The following is a 15,626-nucleotide window of genomic DNA, read 5'->3' as shown; positions in this document are numbered from 1 at the left end:
TACATGAGGCCATTAGAATCTTTTTAGCAATTTCTTCTTTTAAAAATTTCAAAGTTTTTCAAATGGACGTTACAAGTATCTTTCTTAACGGAATTATAAATGAGGAGGTCTATATTGAACAACCTCCCTCTTTTAAAAACTTTTCTTTGATAAATCTTGTCTTTAGATTGGATAAAGCTTTATACGGTCTTAAACAAGATCCTAGAGCATGGTATGATACTCTTACTAAATTTCTATTTGATCATGATTTTACCATAGGATATGTGGATAAGACACTATTTAAGTTTGAAAAGGACTCTCATATCTTACTTGTTCAAATATATGTTGATGATATTATTTTGGGTTAAGTAACCCCAATTTGTGTGAGAGATTTTCTAAGATGATCACATATAAGTTTGAGATGAACATGATGGGAGAGTTAAGCTTCATTCTACGCCTTCAAGTTCGTCAACTTGAAGGAGGTACATTCATCAATGAAGTAAAGTATACAAAGGAGTTGTTAAAGAAGTTCTGCATGGAGAGCTGCTTTGCTGCCTCAACTCCTATAAGCTCATCAATCAAGTTTGACAAGGATGAAGATTGTCAGTCTGTTGATATTACGGCCTACCGGGGAATCATTGGATCATTGCTCTACCTCACAGCCAGCCGACCGGACATTCTATTTGCATTTGGAGTTTGCAGAAGATTCCAGGCTAATCCTAAACAATCTCATTATGTATCTGCTAAGAGAATATTAAAATATCTTAAGGGCACTCAAAATGTGGAACTGTGGTATCCGAAGGATTCCAATTTCAATTTGATAAGCTACTATAGTGCAGATTATGCTTGTTGTAAGGTGAACAGGAAAAGCACCAGTCGAACGTGCCAGTTCCCTGTTGATCGGCTTATCTCGTGGTACAACAAGAAGCAAACTTCTATTGCAACATCAACGGCTGAAGTAGAGTATCTTGTTGTTGGAATTTGTTGTGCTCAGCTTCTGTGGATGCAACAACAATTGAAATATTTTGGTATTTAAGCCGAGGAGTCCCCGATCTTTTGTGGCAACACTAGCGCCATTGCCATAACTTATAATCCGGTGTTTCACTCGAGAACCAAGCACATAGATATCCGACATCACTTTATTCGGGATCACGTGGCATAAAAGTATATTCGGATGGAATATGTGTCAACCGATCAACATGTGGATGATATATTTACCAAGCCACTGCAAGAGACTAAGTTTTTTTACTTTAGAAGCATTTTGGGTCTTGCAGACATTATCTAAACTTTTCTAAAACACGGCATGCATAGGGAGAACCTCCCTCTTTTTCAAAATATCCATATTACATATGTTTTCATACAAAACCGGGTATGCATTGAGGGAGAAGATGGTTCTTCTAAAAAATTATTAAGGTTGAAATTATTTCCATAAAAACACCATGCACAGATTTAGGGAGAAGTTCTCGCTTCTCAAACATATTTTCATTACATGATTTCATAAAATATGTGTTTTCATAAATTTAGAAGAAAATAAATTGATCAGACATATAAAACTGAACGATTTTCTCCTTTTGAAACCGAAATAACTCTAGATAAAACCGAACAACTTAAACAAACTGAAAGTCAAGCCGGTCGGTTTTAAGTTAAAAAATATCGCTCAGATAGATTTCTGTTTTATGCGGAAGCGGTTTTTCCTCAAAAATAAATATCTGGTCCATTAAATCCACAATATGCAGACAGTTCATTTGGTTATCTATATAAAAATTCTGGTAGTTTTATCTTCGAATCAAAATAGGACAACTGTCTGGTTTTGTCATTATCTGTCTGAATATACTCCCTCTCAAAAATCAAAACAGTCATATCTCAAATAACGTAAAGACCTGTGTCTCTCAATGTTCAAAAGAATGACTAACAAATCTATAACGGTCATTTTTCTCAGCCCAATAGATGCTAGGATGAACCTTAAGCAATAACTTTCTCTTATATGAATAACATACAAGTAACAATCATCTTTCTTTGCCCAATAGAATTTAGGATGAATCTTAAACAATTTCCTCCTGTTTAATGATGTCTTCTTTAAGAGTAACCAACACATCTGAAACTTTCCAAATTCCTCTAGGCAAATTTAAGCTCTATACTCTTCTGATCTTGAACTCTTTCTCATAAACAAAAGTCCCTCTCTTTCTTCTAGGATCAAAAGAAATGGATCCAGCCTTTGCCCATAATACCTTGATCATCGATTTTGACTTTGTATTATCCATCGGAGATGAAGATATCACTTCAATGTTCAGATCTCTAGAAAACTCAGGTTTGAGAAAATTTCTCGAAGGTTCACAGATGATTCGTCAAGATATCGATTTTGAATTCTTCAAAAACGCAAGGGTAATTGATGATTCAATTATCATATCAAAGATAGATGGAAAAGAATTCTTCTTTTCCGAAGAAGATTTTGCCCATACTTACAACCTTCCTTCGGAAAGGTTCTCTGATTTCCCTCCTTCCCCAAATGACATCATCTATGAAATGTCACTCCTCTTTTCAAACTCCTCCACTCATGATGATACCCATGGAGTTAAATCCTCTCTGAAGATAGAATTCTCTCTTCTAAATGACATCATCAACAAGTCTATTCTAGTGAAAGAATCCACACACATATATTCCAAGAAGGTTTTGAAGATGATGATTTCCATAACCAGGTGCATTCTCTTCCACTGGTCGAAGGTCATATTCGACAAGCTGAAGAGGATAATATCTTCTCCAAAAATTCTGGTTGGATATGTTTTTCAACTTGGCTTTTTCTTCTTCGATATCGATGCCTATATTGGACCTAGAACTAGCCCCATATTGTCTCATGTCTTGATCAAAGACAAAATCTATAGTTACATCGATATGATAGAAATAACGAAGGCTAAGAGAGAAATGTATATAGCGTCCTCAAGTCACTAGATATAGTCTTTCTATTAAAAATTATCAAATATGGGATGGAGGAAATAATTTTGTTGTTAAAATTTCTTTCATAAATGAATCGGTTAGTTAAAATTTTCCTTTTAAGTGATGTGTTATTAAATAAATTTGTGTTATTATATTAATATTAATTTCATTAATATGACTTTAAAGTGGACGCCACAAAACAATCATGATTTATTTTAAAACATAATTAAATTTCTGGGGAAAGCATTTTGCTTTTTCAAAATTGCCCTTTTTTTTCCTATTATAATAGCGTATGGGTACACTCACCAAGTAAAATGACGGTTCAGTTTCCTTTTATCTCGATTTTTCAAAAATACAGCCTGTCGTATAACCTAAGTGCATGCTGAAATTTTGGGTTCATGTTTCTGCAAACCCTAAATTCATCTTATGCTCTACCTTCTCTTTAAAACTTTTCATCTTCGTCTACTCTTCTAAAACTACCAATATGGATAAGGATAATGCATTTTCTAACAATACTATGTAGGTGGATTTCGAATCCATATATGAATCATGTACACTAGAGATGGTGAGTGTGTTCCGACATCTTGAGGCTTCCGGCCTCAGAAAGTCCCTGGGAGGCCCATTCATAAGCTACGATGATGCAGTCAAATCTTTCTTTAAATCATCAAAGATCATTGACAACCTCATCAGTGCCACGATGAACATCACAGAGTTCACTATTTCAAAAGAGTTGTTCGCTAATGTTCTAGGGATACCAACAAAAGGCATAGATTTTTCCACGGCATATTCTTCGACTATAATATCTCATATGCAAGAGATTCTTTCCAACAGCGATGTCCCAGTAAGTTGCAGCGGAAAGGAGAAGAAACTAAAATGCGAGTATCGCATCATGTGTGATATTGCTACTAAGGCACTACAGGGTAGAGGATGAGCTTTCAACCCCATTACTCTACCTAAGTTTGAAATGATGTCCACCATTATTAGGGGTGATACTATTAACTGGGGTTCCGTTTTATTCAACACTCTATACGAGATAGTATCTCCCCACGCTAAAAGAAGCATGGGCTTTTCAATCCAAATATGATGGATCTTAATGCACATATATGTGCCTACCGGTCCAAGTAATTCTCAAAACCCAAACAAGATCATGTATGCTATTACTGTTAGCAGATACATTACCAGAATCAAAAAAGCTAAAGAGTCTAACTTCGAGGCTTCGGGGATGCAATCTAGCAGAGGAAAGACTATCGGTGCGAAATCGACGAGCAAGTCTATTATCGGTCCTAAACAAGCAAACACTTCTAGCCGGGTAATTTTCGCCAAACGAGTTAATCCCTCTAGGCTCGAATCGGCTACCAGCTCTACCAGCAAGAATAGGCATGATGAAACTGCGGAGATAAACTCCACCAAAAAGAAATCTCGGTTCGAGGTAAACATCCCTCTCCCTCTCCTCTTATTACTGCCTTTGTGTCGGTAGCATCTCCAGCTCAAGGGAAAGGAGTAGCACCTTCTAAAGAACCGGTTGGGCCTGTGGTTTTAGAGGCTCAATTGGTAGTTGCTGATATATCAAATTTTGATGCTACTGATCGGTTAGATGTCTCTCAAACCGACCGGCTAAATGTTGGCTCTCAAACAGATTGATTACTTGTTGCTGAAATCGATCGGTCCGATATTTTGAAAACCGCCAGCCGAAATTCGCTGCTACTAATCAAACCAACACTACTCCCACTATTAAAAAGGAGGCATCTTCCATTGTCATGGTCCCCTCCTCTATTTCCAATGATGTAGCGGTAGAAACCGAGAATGCTAACTTCATTCATGTTCCAACTTTTCCCTATGGAATTCTGCACACTATGCTTGCTTCAAACAATAATGCAAGTGTTTAGGTCGAATCACTCCCACAAGGCTTCTCATCCTTCACTGAAATGAGAACTTCAAGGAAGTTTGAGTTCAGAGAACCGATTCAAGCACCAAAGAAGTCTGTAGTTGTTGGTCCAGGCAAAGGTCTCGCTTCTCCAACCCCTGAATCGTCCTTGGATGTCACCCCAGAGGCCCATACAACTATTAAATTGATTCTCGAACAAACTAAGACTGATTCCAAATTAAAGATCAATGTATTCAATACTTGGGTGAACATCAAATTGGTAATAGGCTTTGGTGAGGCACTTCTAGGTGTGGCGGATGGTGAAAAATGGTCGAAATTATTAGACCTGGAGGAGTTGATCTTCTCCATTTCCAAAACAAAGTCTCTCCCCGAGGCTCTCTAACGAAGTGAGAACGTGGAGACCTATGCAAAAGGCCGAGCCATCTTTCCATTTTACAAATCATGCCAGCTGAACTTCAATTTGACTGCAGAAACTACAATGGCAGACGTAGAAGTAATCAACCACATAAATGAGCTACTAGAGGAGCATATTTCCACTACTCTTAGGTATGTGGAGGTGGTGAAACCTCAAAAAACTCAGGTATTCCTCTTCCTCGAACCGACTTGAACTATCATAAGGAGGAAGAGCCGTTGGATTTTGTTTATGTACGTCGTTCTCTCAAGGTCGGACTCAAACGATAAGATCCGAGCAATTACTTGAAGAGGAGGATCATCTGGAAGTTCAATAGAAGTCTCTTGTAGTCGAAGATGATATGTCCAATGACTATGAAATGAGGGGACCATGCGCTAAGGTGGCCCATTGTATCCTAAGGCGGGATTGGGAGCGTATTGAAAAACGCTTGGAGATAACCTTTGTTGACAAAACTGATTCGGATCTTCTTTTTTCAGCATTTAAAAGTGATGAAGATAAAGATGGGAAAGATGAAGCTCACTCGAATCCTTCGATTGATGTCAACAAGGGCCCTTCCTCCTCTCATCATAACGAAAATCCCAAACCGACCGGTAATGATGTTCCTCATCCGGATTAGGCTAAAGACCAGAACCTCAAGAAACCAACCCAGGCTCAACCCATTTCAGAATTGATCGGTTAGCGAGCTGAAACAGAATCGGAGATATCCATTCAGGTAAGTTCTCGACGCACTATACCTATCTGATTTGTTCCTCTTGGTTCTCATCTATCAAACTCCGAGGATGAAACTCCAAGAAGAGTAGATGTCCAAAATCTTGTAATGGATGCCATGGCTCCATGGCAAGAGGTCTTTAAATACTTGATCTCTCGTCTGGAATGACTGGAAGAAAATCAAGCGACCTCCTCGAAAGAGAACAAATATGAGTTTAATAAACTGCGAAAAGAGCTCAAACAAGTGAAACCATTTTTCAACAAAACTTTTTCTCTTCATGGAGAAACCAAATCTTCTATTGATGCTGAAGGACTAAGAGAACATGAGGTGGTTGCTCAACACTTTAAGGACGAGGAAAACGCAGCCGCCAAAGCTGCTAAACGAGATAAGGAATCTAGAGGGGACAACCTTACTATTGAAAAAATGGCCAGCCATCTAAATATTTCCGTTCCCGTTCCTCGCAACTCCCGTTCAAACAAGAGGATTTGTCGGGGTGATGGATCTGTTGTTAGCTCTGCTCCTACTGTCGATCTTCCAAGTTGAAGATCAAATCAAAATCCCTTTAAGTTTCCTCCTTTTCCTGAACGTCCAGTCACCCGAGCGACAAGTGGAGGGGTCGTGGACGTAAGGCTGACAGTTCAACCAATAGTAGTTTCAAGGACGGACTGAGACATGATATTGAAAAGAGAACTTCAAAGGAGGTACACTAAAAACTCTATCTACATCTTTATTTTTTTTTTATGAACTTCTTAAATTATTTACGTTGAACATCTAATTTTTAACTATCGGCATTCCTATTTTATTTATCAAACAGAGAAGTCAAATGATGCATGCTAAACATTGTTTTTGATCAAATGCAGGTTTTGATAATTTTAAGATAAAACTATCCAAACGGGAGAAATTACTAAGAAATAGATAACTGAATTTGATAATTTATTCTAAACAATCAAAGAGGGAGAATATGTTAGATTAAATAAGCCAATTAACTTAGGATAATTAGCCAATAATTATAAAATTACCATATTTTGAATATTTAGCTTAAATAATTAAAAAGGGAGAAATTGTTAAGATAAAATGTTCAATCAATTATTGGTAAATAAAAACTGAATTGTATTTATTTAATCTTGTGCATATTAAAGAAAACCGGAAAAGAAAAACTGTTCGGCCTTATGATCAGTTTTATGACAAGGAATATCCGGCAAATTGTAACTTCGGTTTTATAATCCGGTAGTTTATAAAGAAGTGCCGCCAGCTTTTAAACTTCGGTATTATGTAAAGATGGAGCGTGTCCGGTTTTATAAATATCAGTATTATGTAAAGGAACACGCGCTCGATATTTTGTGAGCGCCGCCAACAGTTTATACTTCGGTATTATATGCTACACGCCTCCGATTTATCTCATGTTGGGACGTGTCCGGTATTATATAATTGGTTTTATATAATAAGACGCATCCGGTTATTTCTTTCAGTAGTTTGCTAATACGCGTCATGTATTTTGTGATGTCCGGTTATTTGTTATTCAATTCTCGCTTCGGTATGTTATATAGAAGCGCCCGGTTCTCGCTTCTGGTATTTTATATAGAAGAGCTCGGTTCTCGCTTCCAATACCTCTTAGCAATATGTCTCAGCAGAAGTCCTCTGTCAACCTAGTATAGACTACAAAGCACCAAAAGACAAATACTCTGAGTTGTACTTTCCTCGTATATCGTAATTCTATTAATGTGATTTTGGCATACTATCATACAAGTACAGACAAGATCAAATGAGGATCTTCTTCGATGTAATGGAGTTCAGTCAACCAAAATACAGCTGGTATTCTCTACAGAAAATATAACCGTTGAAAAGCAAATATATCCGTTGATATCTTTGCCTACAAAAAGAGAAGCGGAACTACAACTTTATATACGGTTACATATACAAGAGAGTTTTCAAGTTCTAAGCGCGCAAAAAGGACTCTTAAGTGCTAATTACAATCTTTCAAGTTATCATATTCAAAAATCTCTCTATGTACTAAGTGTTTACGTTGTATTACATACTACCTATTATGTGTGAGTGGTTAGCATTGTAAGTTGACATAATTAGTTTTTGTTCAACAAGAGTGTGTGCTAGGAGTTCGAAAACAGGGAATATATAAGTCATGGTTGTTCGACTGAGTTTTATACAAGTGTTATATTCAACCAAATCTTCTAGTGAATATCCTTCTCAAAGTTGAGAAGGGGTGACGTAGGAGCTTCTACTCCGAACATGCATAAACATCTTCTGTGTAATGTGTTCTTTTTCATTGCATCATTATAATCTTGTTGTGTTGCTTCGAGTGGAAATAAACATTTCCGTACTTGAACTCGGTTAAAGAGTTTGTGACAACTTGCGAAGAATAGAAACCAATATTAACTTCTAATAGAGTTAATATCAAACGAAGAGTGTGTAAACGTTGAATAATAGCCAGACCCCATCTCTATTGTTGATCCCGATCCTAACAAAATATATAAAAAATTATATTACATTGAAGATGAAGATGATATTATTAAATTTGTTAATATACACATAATTAAATTAACACTCATTTTAAAAAATAAATATTTATATATATAATTAAATAAAAATGTTGAGAATATATATATATATATATCTTTATTTATTATATTGAATTTTAAAAATATATAATTATAGAAAAAGTGAATATTTATATAAACATTTAATTTTTGAAATAAATAAGAAGAAAATATTTTTTAAATATGGTGAGAAATATAATACTTTTATTGTATAAGAAATATTTTATATGCAATTATAAAGAATATATATATATATATATATATATATATATATATATATCTTTTTTATATATAGATTTTGTTTTATAACTTTATAAATACCAAACAAATAGACCTATATTATTTATTTATTTTCATTGTTTATATTTTACTTTTATAATTTTAAGAGAGAATAATGGTGCTTATACCCAATAGTAAACATTCCAATCAATTATTAATGTTATTTATGACGTTTTCTACGAGGAAGATATTTCAGAAGTTGGGAAGATGATTTCAATAGCAGCGACAATATTTCAATATAAGCGACGAAGAAGACATAATGGAGACTAATGAAAATAATATTGCTCCCCATTTCAAAGATATGTCTCTAGCCATTAAAAAAACGAGATGTTAATTGGCTTCAAATTGCTATAGGTATGTTTTAAAAATATTTATATTCTTTTATTATATAATCTTTAGGATTTCAATTGTGAAAACTCTAACCTATAAAATTTTAATTGAATACATATTTTTTATAAATATATGAAATTTTGAATACTTTTCTTTATTGAATTGAATACTTGTTAGTTTCATGTAAAAATTTATTAATATGAAAATATATAGTTTTAGAGAATAAAGTTTATTAAGAAATAAATTTTATAATAAACTTAAATTAATTTTATTGTATTATTATTGTCTTTATTTGTTGTTATAGATAATTTTATTGAAAATATAAACGAATATTTTCAATAGATGGAGAATCTGCTCTTCACTATGCATATAAATGTTATAGTCAAAAATATTTTAAGATAATTTTTTAATAATTAATAATTAAATATATTCAACAAATTAATATGAATATTGAAGCTAATGTATTCATTTATAATATAGTTATTAGGTTGAAGGGGTGCTAATATAGAGGCTAAAAATAAAGATGGAGATATTTCTCTCTATATTGCTTGTGATGGAGATATTAGAAAGAGAATGTTAAACTCAATTGATAGCGATGATTCAACGGTAATTGAATTCATCTTCTAAATTAATTATATTTTTAAAAATTAAATAAATGTTTTTAACTTTAAATTTATTTTTTTGTTTTGAATAGCCTATGCATAAAGCTGCTAGTGAAAATATCAAAATTGTTAAATTATTATTAAATATTATTATTGAGACAGTTAATTCAGCTGGTATAAGTAAAATGATACAAGCAGTTAATACAAACGGTGATACGGTAATTATTAATAATAAATATTTTCTTTTATATTTAAATTATATTATAATAATTTTTTATTTTTTGGTATAGCCTTTACATGAAGAGCATTATATGGAAAAGTTAAAATTGTAAAATTATTACTCGAATTGGGTGATTTTATTCAAACACGCAACAATAATGTAATGGTTAGTTTTTAAATGTTTATTTATTTATTTTTTTATTCTAAATATTTATATAATATTTTTTATAGGTTTCGTATCAATTTGTTAAACGTAACTCAAAAGTTTAGAGAATAATCAATGGAATTCATTAAAACTAACATGATTTTTTTCTTTATAATTTACTTGTGTGTTTTTCTAGTTTATATATCGATATAGTTCTGTTAATCTATTTTGGGAGAAAATTCTTAATATATTTGATTTTTTATAGTTGATTATATTTGTTTATATATTTTGTGAGAAGACATATTTATTTTTTATTTTTATTGTTAATTATATATTATTTGGGATTTTATTTTGACTTGGGCCATCTAGAAAAAATTGAATTTAATTAGGTGTAACAACCACATCTAAAAGACATGAATACTGAATTTGCAACGCTTATACATTCAACTGATATAAATAATCATTTATTCTCTTTAGCGTCGTCCATTTTATGTTGAGAAATAAATAAACAAATGCTATACAAATATTTCCAGTGAAAATTTAACACATTAAAATTTTATGAATTTAAAATTATTAAGAATCACTAATATATAAAGTCGTGTGGAGTTCAATTTTTCAAAAATACTCATAAATTAAACATGGATAACTGAGTATGCGTATTTTATGACACTATTATTAAATGTTATTGGAATTTAGTAACTATATAGATTATATATGATATAATCTATATAGATTATTATTGTTTAGTTTGGAAGGCTGAAAAATTCGATATTAATGTTGTCCAAAATGTGATTATGAGTCTCAAACAAGACATTTTATTGAAAAAATAAAACAAAAATAATTGTTATAATATAAGATAATATATATGTAAAATGTTATCACAATATTAATATTTTTATGTCACCTAAATTAAATTTCAAATTCTAATCTTTTGACTTAATTTTGAGTATTTTACACCAAACATCTCATCATTATTAACCTCTTCTAATTTCGTTTAACAATACTCTCATCTCGTGATTATCATTATCCACATCTTATTCCCACATATTTCTTATGACTTTATTCTAACATTTTACATTACAGTGTTATTTTATTAAACTGACACTTATTGCTCATACATGTTGAGCATTTATATATTAGTGAAATGATATTTCAACCTCTACTTCATTCTTTTCCCACTCAATTCACTTATTCCTCTTTTTATTATGTGAAAAAATGAAAAACAAATATATTATAGAAACATTAAAAGAATTATAATAAAAGTAAAATGAAGGTTTATTTAGAATTTTGAAAGAATAATAAACTGGTGTAATTGATAAAAAAAATTATGAATGTTTTAAAATGAGTTTTTATACAAAATTGTTTTATTATAAAATGGTGATAATTTGAAAATGATAAAGATAAAGAATAGATGTTTAATTTTAAGATGATTTGAAAAAAAATGATATATTGAGAAATAAATGAGATATGAAAGAGATAAATTAGAGAAATTATTATATTTTTCAGCCAATCATATTGCGTCACGTAATCTTTTCTCCCAAATTCACTCCTCAATTATTTTTTAATAGGCCATAATTACAAATTGAGGCTTCCTATTTAGTGTCAATTGCAATTTCGGACCTCATATTTAAACCTCACAAATTGGGGCTTTACATTGTTAATTTGTACAAAATAGGGTCTCTCATTAACGAACATAGACGTTTGTTAAAAAAAAATTATGTTGCATTTATATTTATAAACAAATAAATACATGTGGCTGGCAATTTAAATTTTCTTTTAATAATTGTTATTATAATAAAATATTATTTATTAAAATAAAATAAAAATTCAATGAATTTTCTCACATATAGAAACAAAATCTCTCTCTCCCTCTTTTCCATCTTCTCCATCTACTCCATTCTTTCTCAACATTAAGTCATCCGTCCATCTTCTCGATCGAGTTCATTCTTTCTCAATAGTGCATTGTATGCTCACACTAGGTCGTCGATTTGTTTGATGAGACATTCTATCTTTTTTCATTGTTTCATCCAAACCAGTATCTTCTTCATTTTCAAAACCCGTATCTTCTTCATCTTTAAAACTAGTCAAAACTTGTAAGGGTATTGGATTCAAAGTAAACCCATTAACATGGACGGATCTTTACTACTAAGAAACCCTTACAAGTTATAATGGTATTGGGTTCAAAACAACTCAAAACTTGTAATGGTATTGGGTTCAAAACAAGTCAAAACTTGTAATGGTATTGGGTTCAAAACCCGCTCTCCTTTTGCACGACGAAAGCGGGAGGAGGGCGATAGGCGACGACGAACGTCTTACTGTCGAGAAAGAATGAAGTAGATGGAAAAGATGGACGAATAACTTATTGTTGAGAAAGAATGGAGTAGATGGAGAAGATGGAGAGAGATCTTGCTAGCTGTGTACGGGAAGATTCATTGATTTTTTGTTTTATTTTAATAAATAATATTTTATTATAATAACAATTAACAAAACAACCACCTGTATTTATATGTTTGTAAATATAAATGTCACATAATTTATTTTTAACAGGCGTCTATGTCTATTAGCGAGAGGCCCTATTTTGTAGAAATTGACAATGAGAAGCCCAATCTGTGTGGTTTTAAATAGAAGGTCCGAAATTGCAATTGACACTCAATAAGAAGTCTAAATTTATAATTTTCAATTTGTAATTCTGGCATTTTTTAATATATATAAAATGTTATAAATATAGAATTATAATATAATATATTTAGAAATAAATGAGAATATAAAACATATTTTAAATTGTTTATTATATATAATGAGTGATAATATATATATATATATATATATATATATATTATATATATTCTAAAATCAATTAGACAAGATATTATATTTTTTTTTAAATTTCTTTATTTTAAGTAATTTATTAGATAATAATATAAATTAATTTATAAAAGTTTCATAATAAAGAAAAAAAATGAAATAGGTATATAAAAGATATATTTTTATTATATATATATATATATATTATTGTATTATTTTGAGAAACAAATTAGGGGAGATAATATATATAGAGAGGAAAGATATATATACAGCACCCTTATATAACACTTCATACACCTTTCATACATCACCTACCTAATTTGTCAAGAAAGAGAAAATATTTTTCTCTTTCTTGTTTTTGTTAAGATATATATTTTCTGTTTCTTGAAAATGAGGTAGGTGATGTATGAAGGGTGTATGAAATATTTCATATAATATTTCATATAAAATTAGATACGTGCTATATAATTATAATATTTCATATAATATTATATAAAATATTTCATACACCCTTCATACAGCACCTACCTAATTTGTCAAAAAGAGAAAATATTTTTCTCTTTCTTGTAATTTTTTTAAAATATATATTTTCTCTTTCGTGGATATATATTTTCTCTTTCTTGACAAATAAGGTAGGTGATGTATGAAGGTGATATATATATATATATATATAAAATTATATTATATATTGAGAAATAAATAAGGGAAGATAATATAATTTTTTATTTTTTTTTCTAGTTATGGTTAATTGGTTTTATAATATATGAAATATTATATATATTATAATTATAAAAAGAGAATATTTATAAATATATAAAAAAAAGTTATATTACAGTAAAGATGAAGATGAAGATGAAGATGAAGATGAAGATGAAGATGAAGATGAAGATGAAGATGAAGATGAAGATGAAAATGGAGATAAAGATGAAGATGATGTTATTAAATTGGTTAACATACATTTAATTAATAAAATTTTAAAACATTATTTCTATTAAATCAACGGTACCCACCTTAAAAAACAAATATTTATATAAATAAATAAAAATATTGAGAATATATATATATATATATATTATATTTATAAGTGAATATTTATATAAACACTTACTTTTAGAAATAAATAAGGAGAATTTTTTTTAAATATGGTGAGAAATATAATATTTTTATTATATTAGAAATATTATATATGCATTTATAAAGAATAAATATATATATAAATCTTTTTTATATATAGATTTTGTTTTATAACTTTATAAATACCACATAAATACACCTTATTATTTATTTATTTTCCATTGTTTATATTCTACTTTTATAATTTCAATAGAGAATAATGGTGCTTATCCCCAATAGTAAACAACATTTGATCCAATATATTAATAATGTTATTCATGACGTTTTCTGCAAGGAAGATGATTTCAGTAGTAGCGAATATGATTTCAATAGCAGCGACGAAGAAGACACAATAGAGACTAATGAAAATAATATTGCTCCCCATTTCAAAGATATGGCTCTAGCCATTAAGAAACGAGATGTTAATGGACTTCAAATCGCCATAAGTATGTTGTAAATTTTTTTATATGCTTTTATTGTATCATCTTTTGGATTTCAGTTGTGAAAACTCTAACCTATAAAATTTTAATTGAATACATAATTTTTAAAATATATGATATTTTTTTAATGAAGCAAATATTTGTTAGTTTCATGTAAAAGTTTATTAATATGAGAATATATTGTTTTAGAGAATAAAGTTTATTAAGATATTAATTTTATAATAAACTTAATTTAATTTTATTGTTATAGATAATTTTACTGGAAATATAGACGAATATTCAATAGATGGAGAAACTGCTCTTCACTATGCATGTAAATGTTATAGTCGAAAATCTTTTGAGGTAAGTTTTTAATAATTAATAATTAAATATATTCAACAAATTAATATGAATATTGAAGCTAATGTATTCATTTATAATACAGTTACTAGTTAAAAGGGGTGCTAATATGGAGGCTAAAAATAAAGATGGAGGCATTCCTCTCCATACTGCTTGTGATATTGGTTTGTTTAATATTGTTGAATTTATATTCAATAATATCAGTGATAGAGATATTAGAAAGAGAATGTTAAACTCAATTGATAGCGATGGCTCAACGGTAATTAATTATATATTTTTAAATTAAATAAATGTTTTTAACCTTCAATTATTTTTTTTTTGTTTTGAATAGCCTATGCATAATGCAGTGAGTGAAAATATCAAAATTGTTGAACTATTGTTAGATATTGTTATTGAGACCGATAATTCAGCTGGTATAAATAAAATGTTACAAGCAGTTAATACATACGGTGATACGGTAACTTTTAATACAAAATATTTTCTTTTACATTTAAATTATATTATAATTTTTTTTTTTGGTATAGCCTTTACATGAAGCAGCATTATATGGAAAAGTTAAAATTGTAAAATTATTGCTAGAAGTGGGTGCTTCTCCTCACACACGTAATAATGAAGGAAATGTTAGTTTTTAAATATTTTTTATTTGTTTTTTTTATTCTAAATATTTATATAATATTTTCACAGGTTCCTTATAACTTGCTAAACGTAACTCAGAAGTTTGGAGAATACTTAAGGGAACTCATTAAAACAAATATGAATTTTTTTTCTAGAATTATTTTATAATTTAGTTGTGTGTTTTTCTAGTTTATATATCGATATAGTTCTGTTAATCTATTTTGTGAGAAAATTCTTAATTTATTTGATTTTTGATAGTTGATTTTATTTG

At 30.1% G+C, this 15,626-nt stretch overlaps 2 protein-coding genes across 2 annotated transcripts; both read left to right on the top strand.

Moving 5' to 3' along the window:
• The first annotated feature begins 379 nt into the window (after window positions 1-379).
• On the top strand, window positions 380-1,015 carry LOC124943444 (secreted RxLR effector protein 161-like). The gene has a single exon (XM_047483947.1). It carries the CDS (start codon window positions 380-382, stop codon window positions 1,013-1,015), a length of 636 nt encoding a protein of 211 aa, XP_047339903.1.
• Window positions 1,016-14,181: 13,166 nt separating this feature from the next.
• Window positions 14,182-15,372, top strand: LOC124943443 (E3 ubiquitin-protein ligase mind-bomb-like). The gene is made up of 5 exons (XM_047483946.1): window positions 14,182-14,407; window positions 14,652-14,743; window positions 14,826-14,999; window positions 15,072-15,197; window positions 15,265-15,372. The coding sequence occupies exons 1-5, from the start codon at window positions 14,182-14,184 to the stop codon at window positions 15,370-15,372; spliced, it is 726 nt and encodes a 241-aa protein (XP_047339902.1).
• Window positions 15,373-15,626: the final 254 nt, after the last annotated feature.

Source organism: Impatiens glandulifera, chromosome 6 (genome assembly GCF_907164915.1).
Source record: "Impatiens glandulifera chromosome 6, dImpGla2.1, whole genome shotgun sequence".
In the NCBI taxonomy this organism is placed as follows: Eukaryota; Viridiplantae; Streptophyta; class Magnoliopsida; order Ericales; family Balsaminaceae; genus Impatiens; species Impatiens glandulifera.
The sequence above is the reverse complement of the archived record's forward strand: the minus strand, read 5'-3'. Positions and strand labels throughout refer to the sequence as shown.

Excerpts from the sequence above, each read along its gene's own strand:
- LOC124943444 (XM_047483947.1), top strand. The coding sequence starts at position 380 with ATGATCACATATAAGTTTGAGATGAACATGATGGGAGAGTTAAGCTTC.
- LOC124943443 (XM_047483946.1), top strand. The coding sequence starts at position 14,182 with ATGGTGCTTATCCCCAATAGTAAACAACATTTGATCCAATATATTAAT. Across the intron at positions 14,744-14,825 it reads ATAGTCGAAAATCTTTTGAG|TTACTAGTTAAAAGGGGTGC; the intron begins GTAAGTTTTTAA and ends TTTATAATACAG. Across the intron at positions 15,198-15,264 it reads TTAATACATACGGTGATACG|CCTTTACATGAAGCAGCATT; the intron begins GTAACTTTTAAT and ends TTTTTGGTATAG.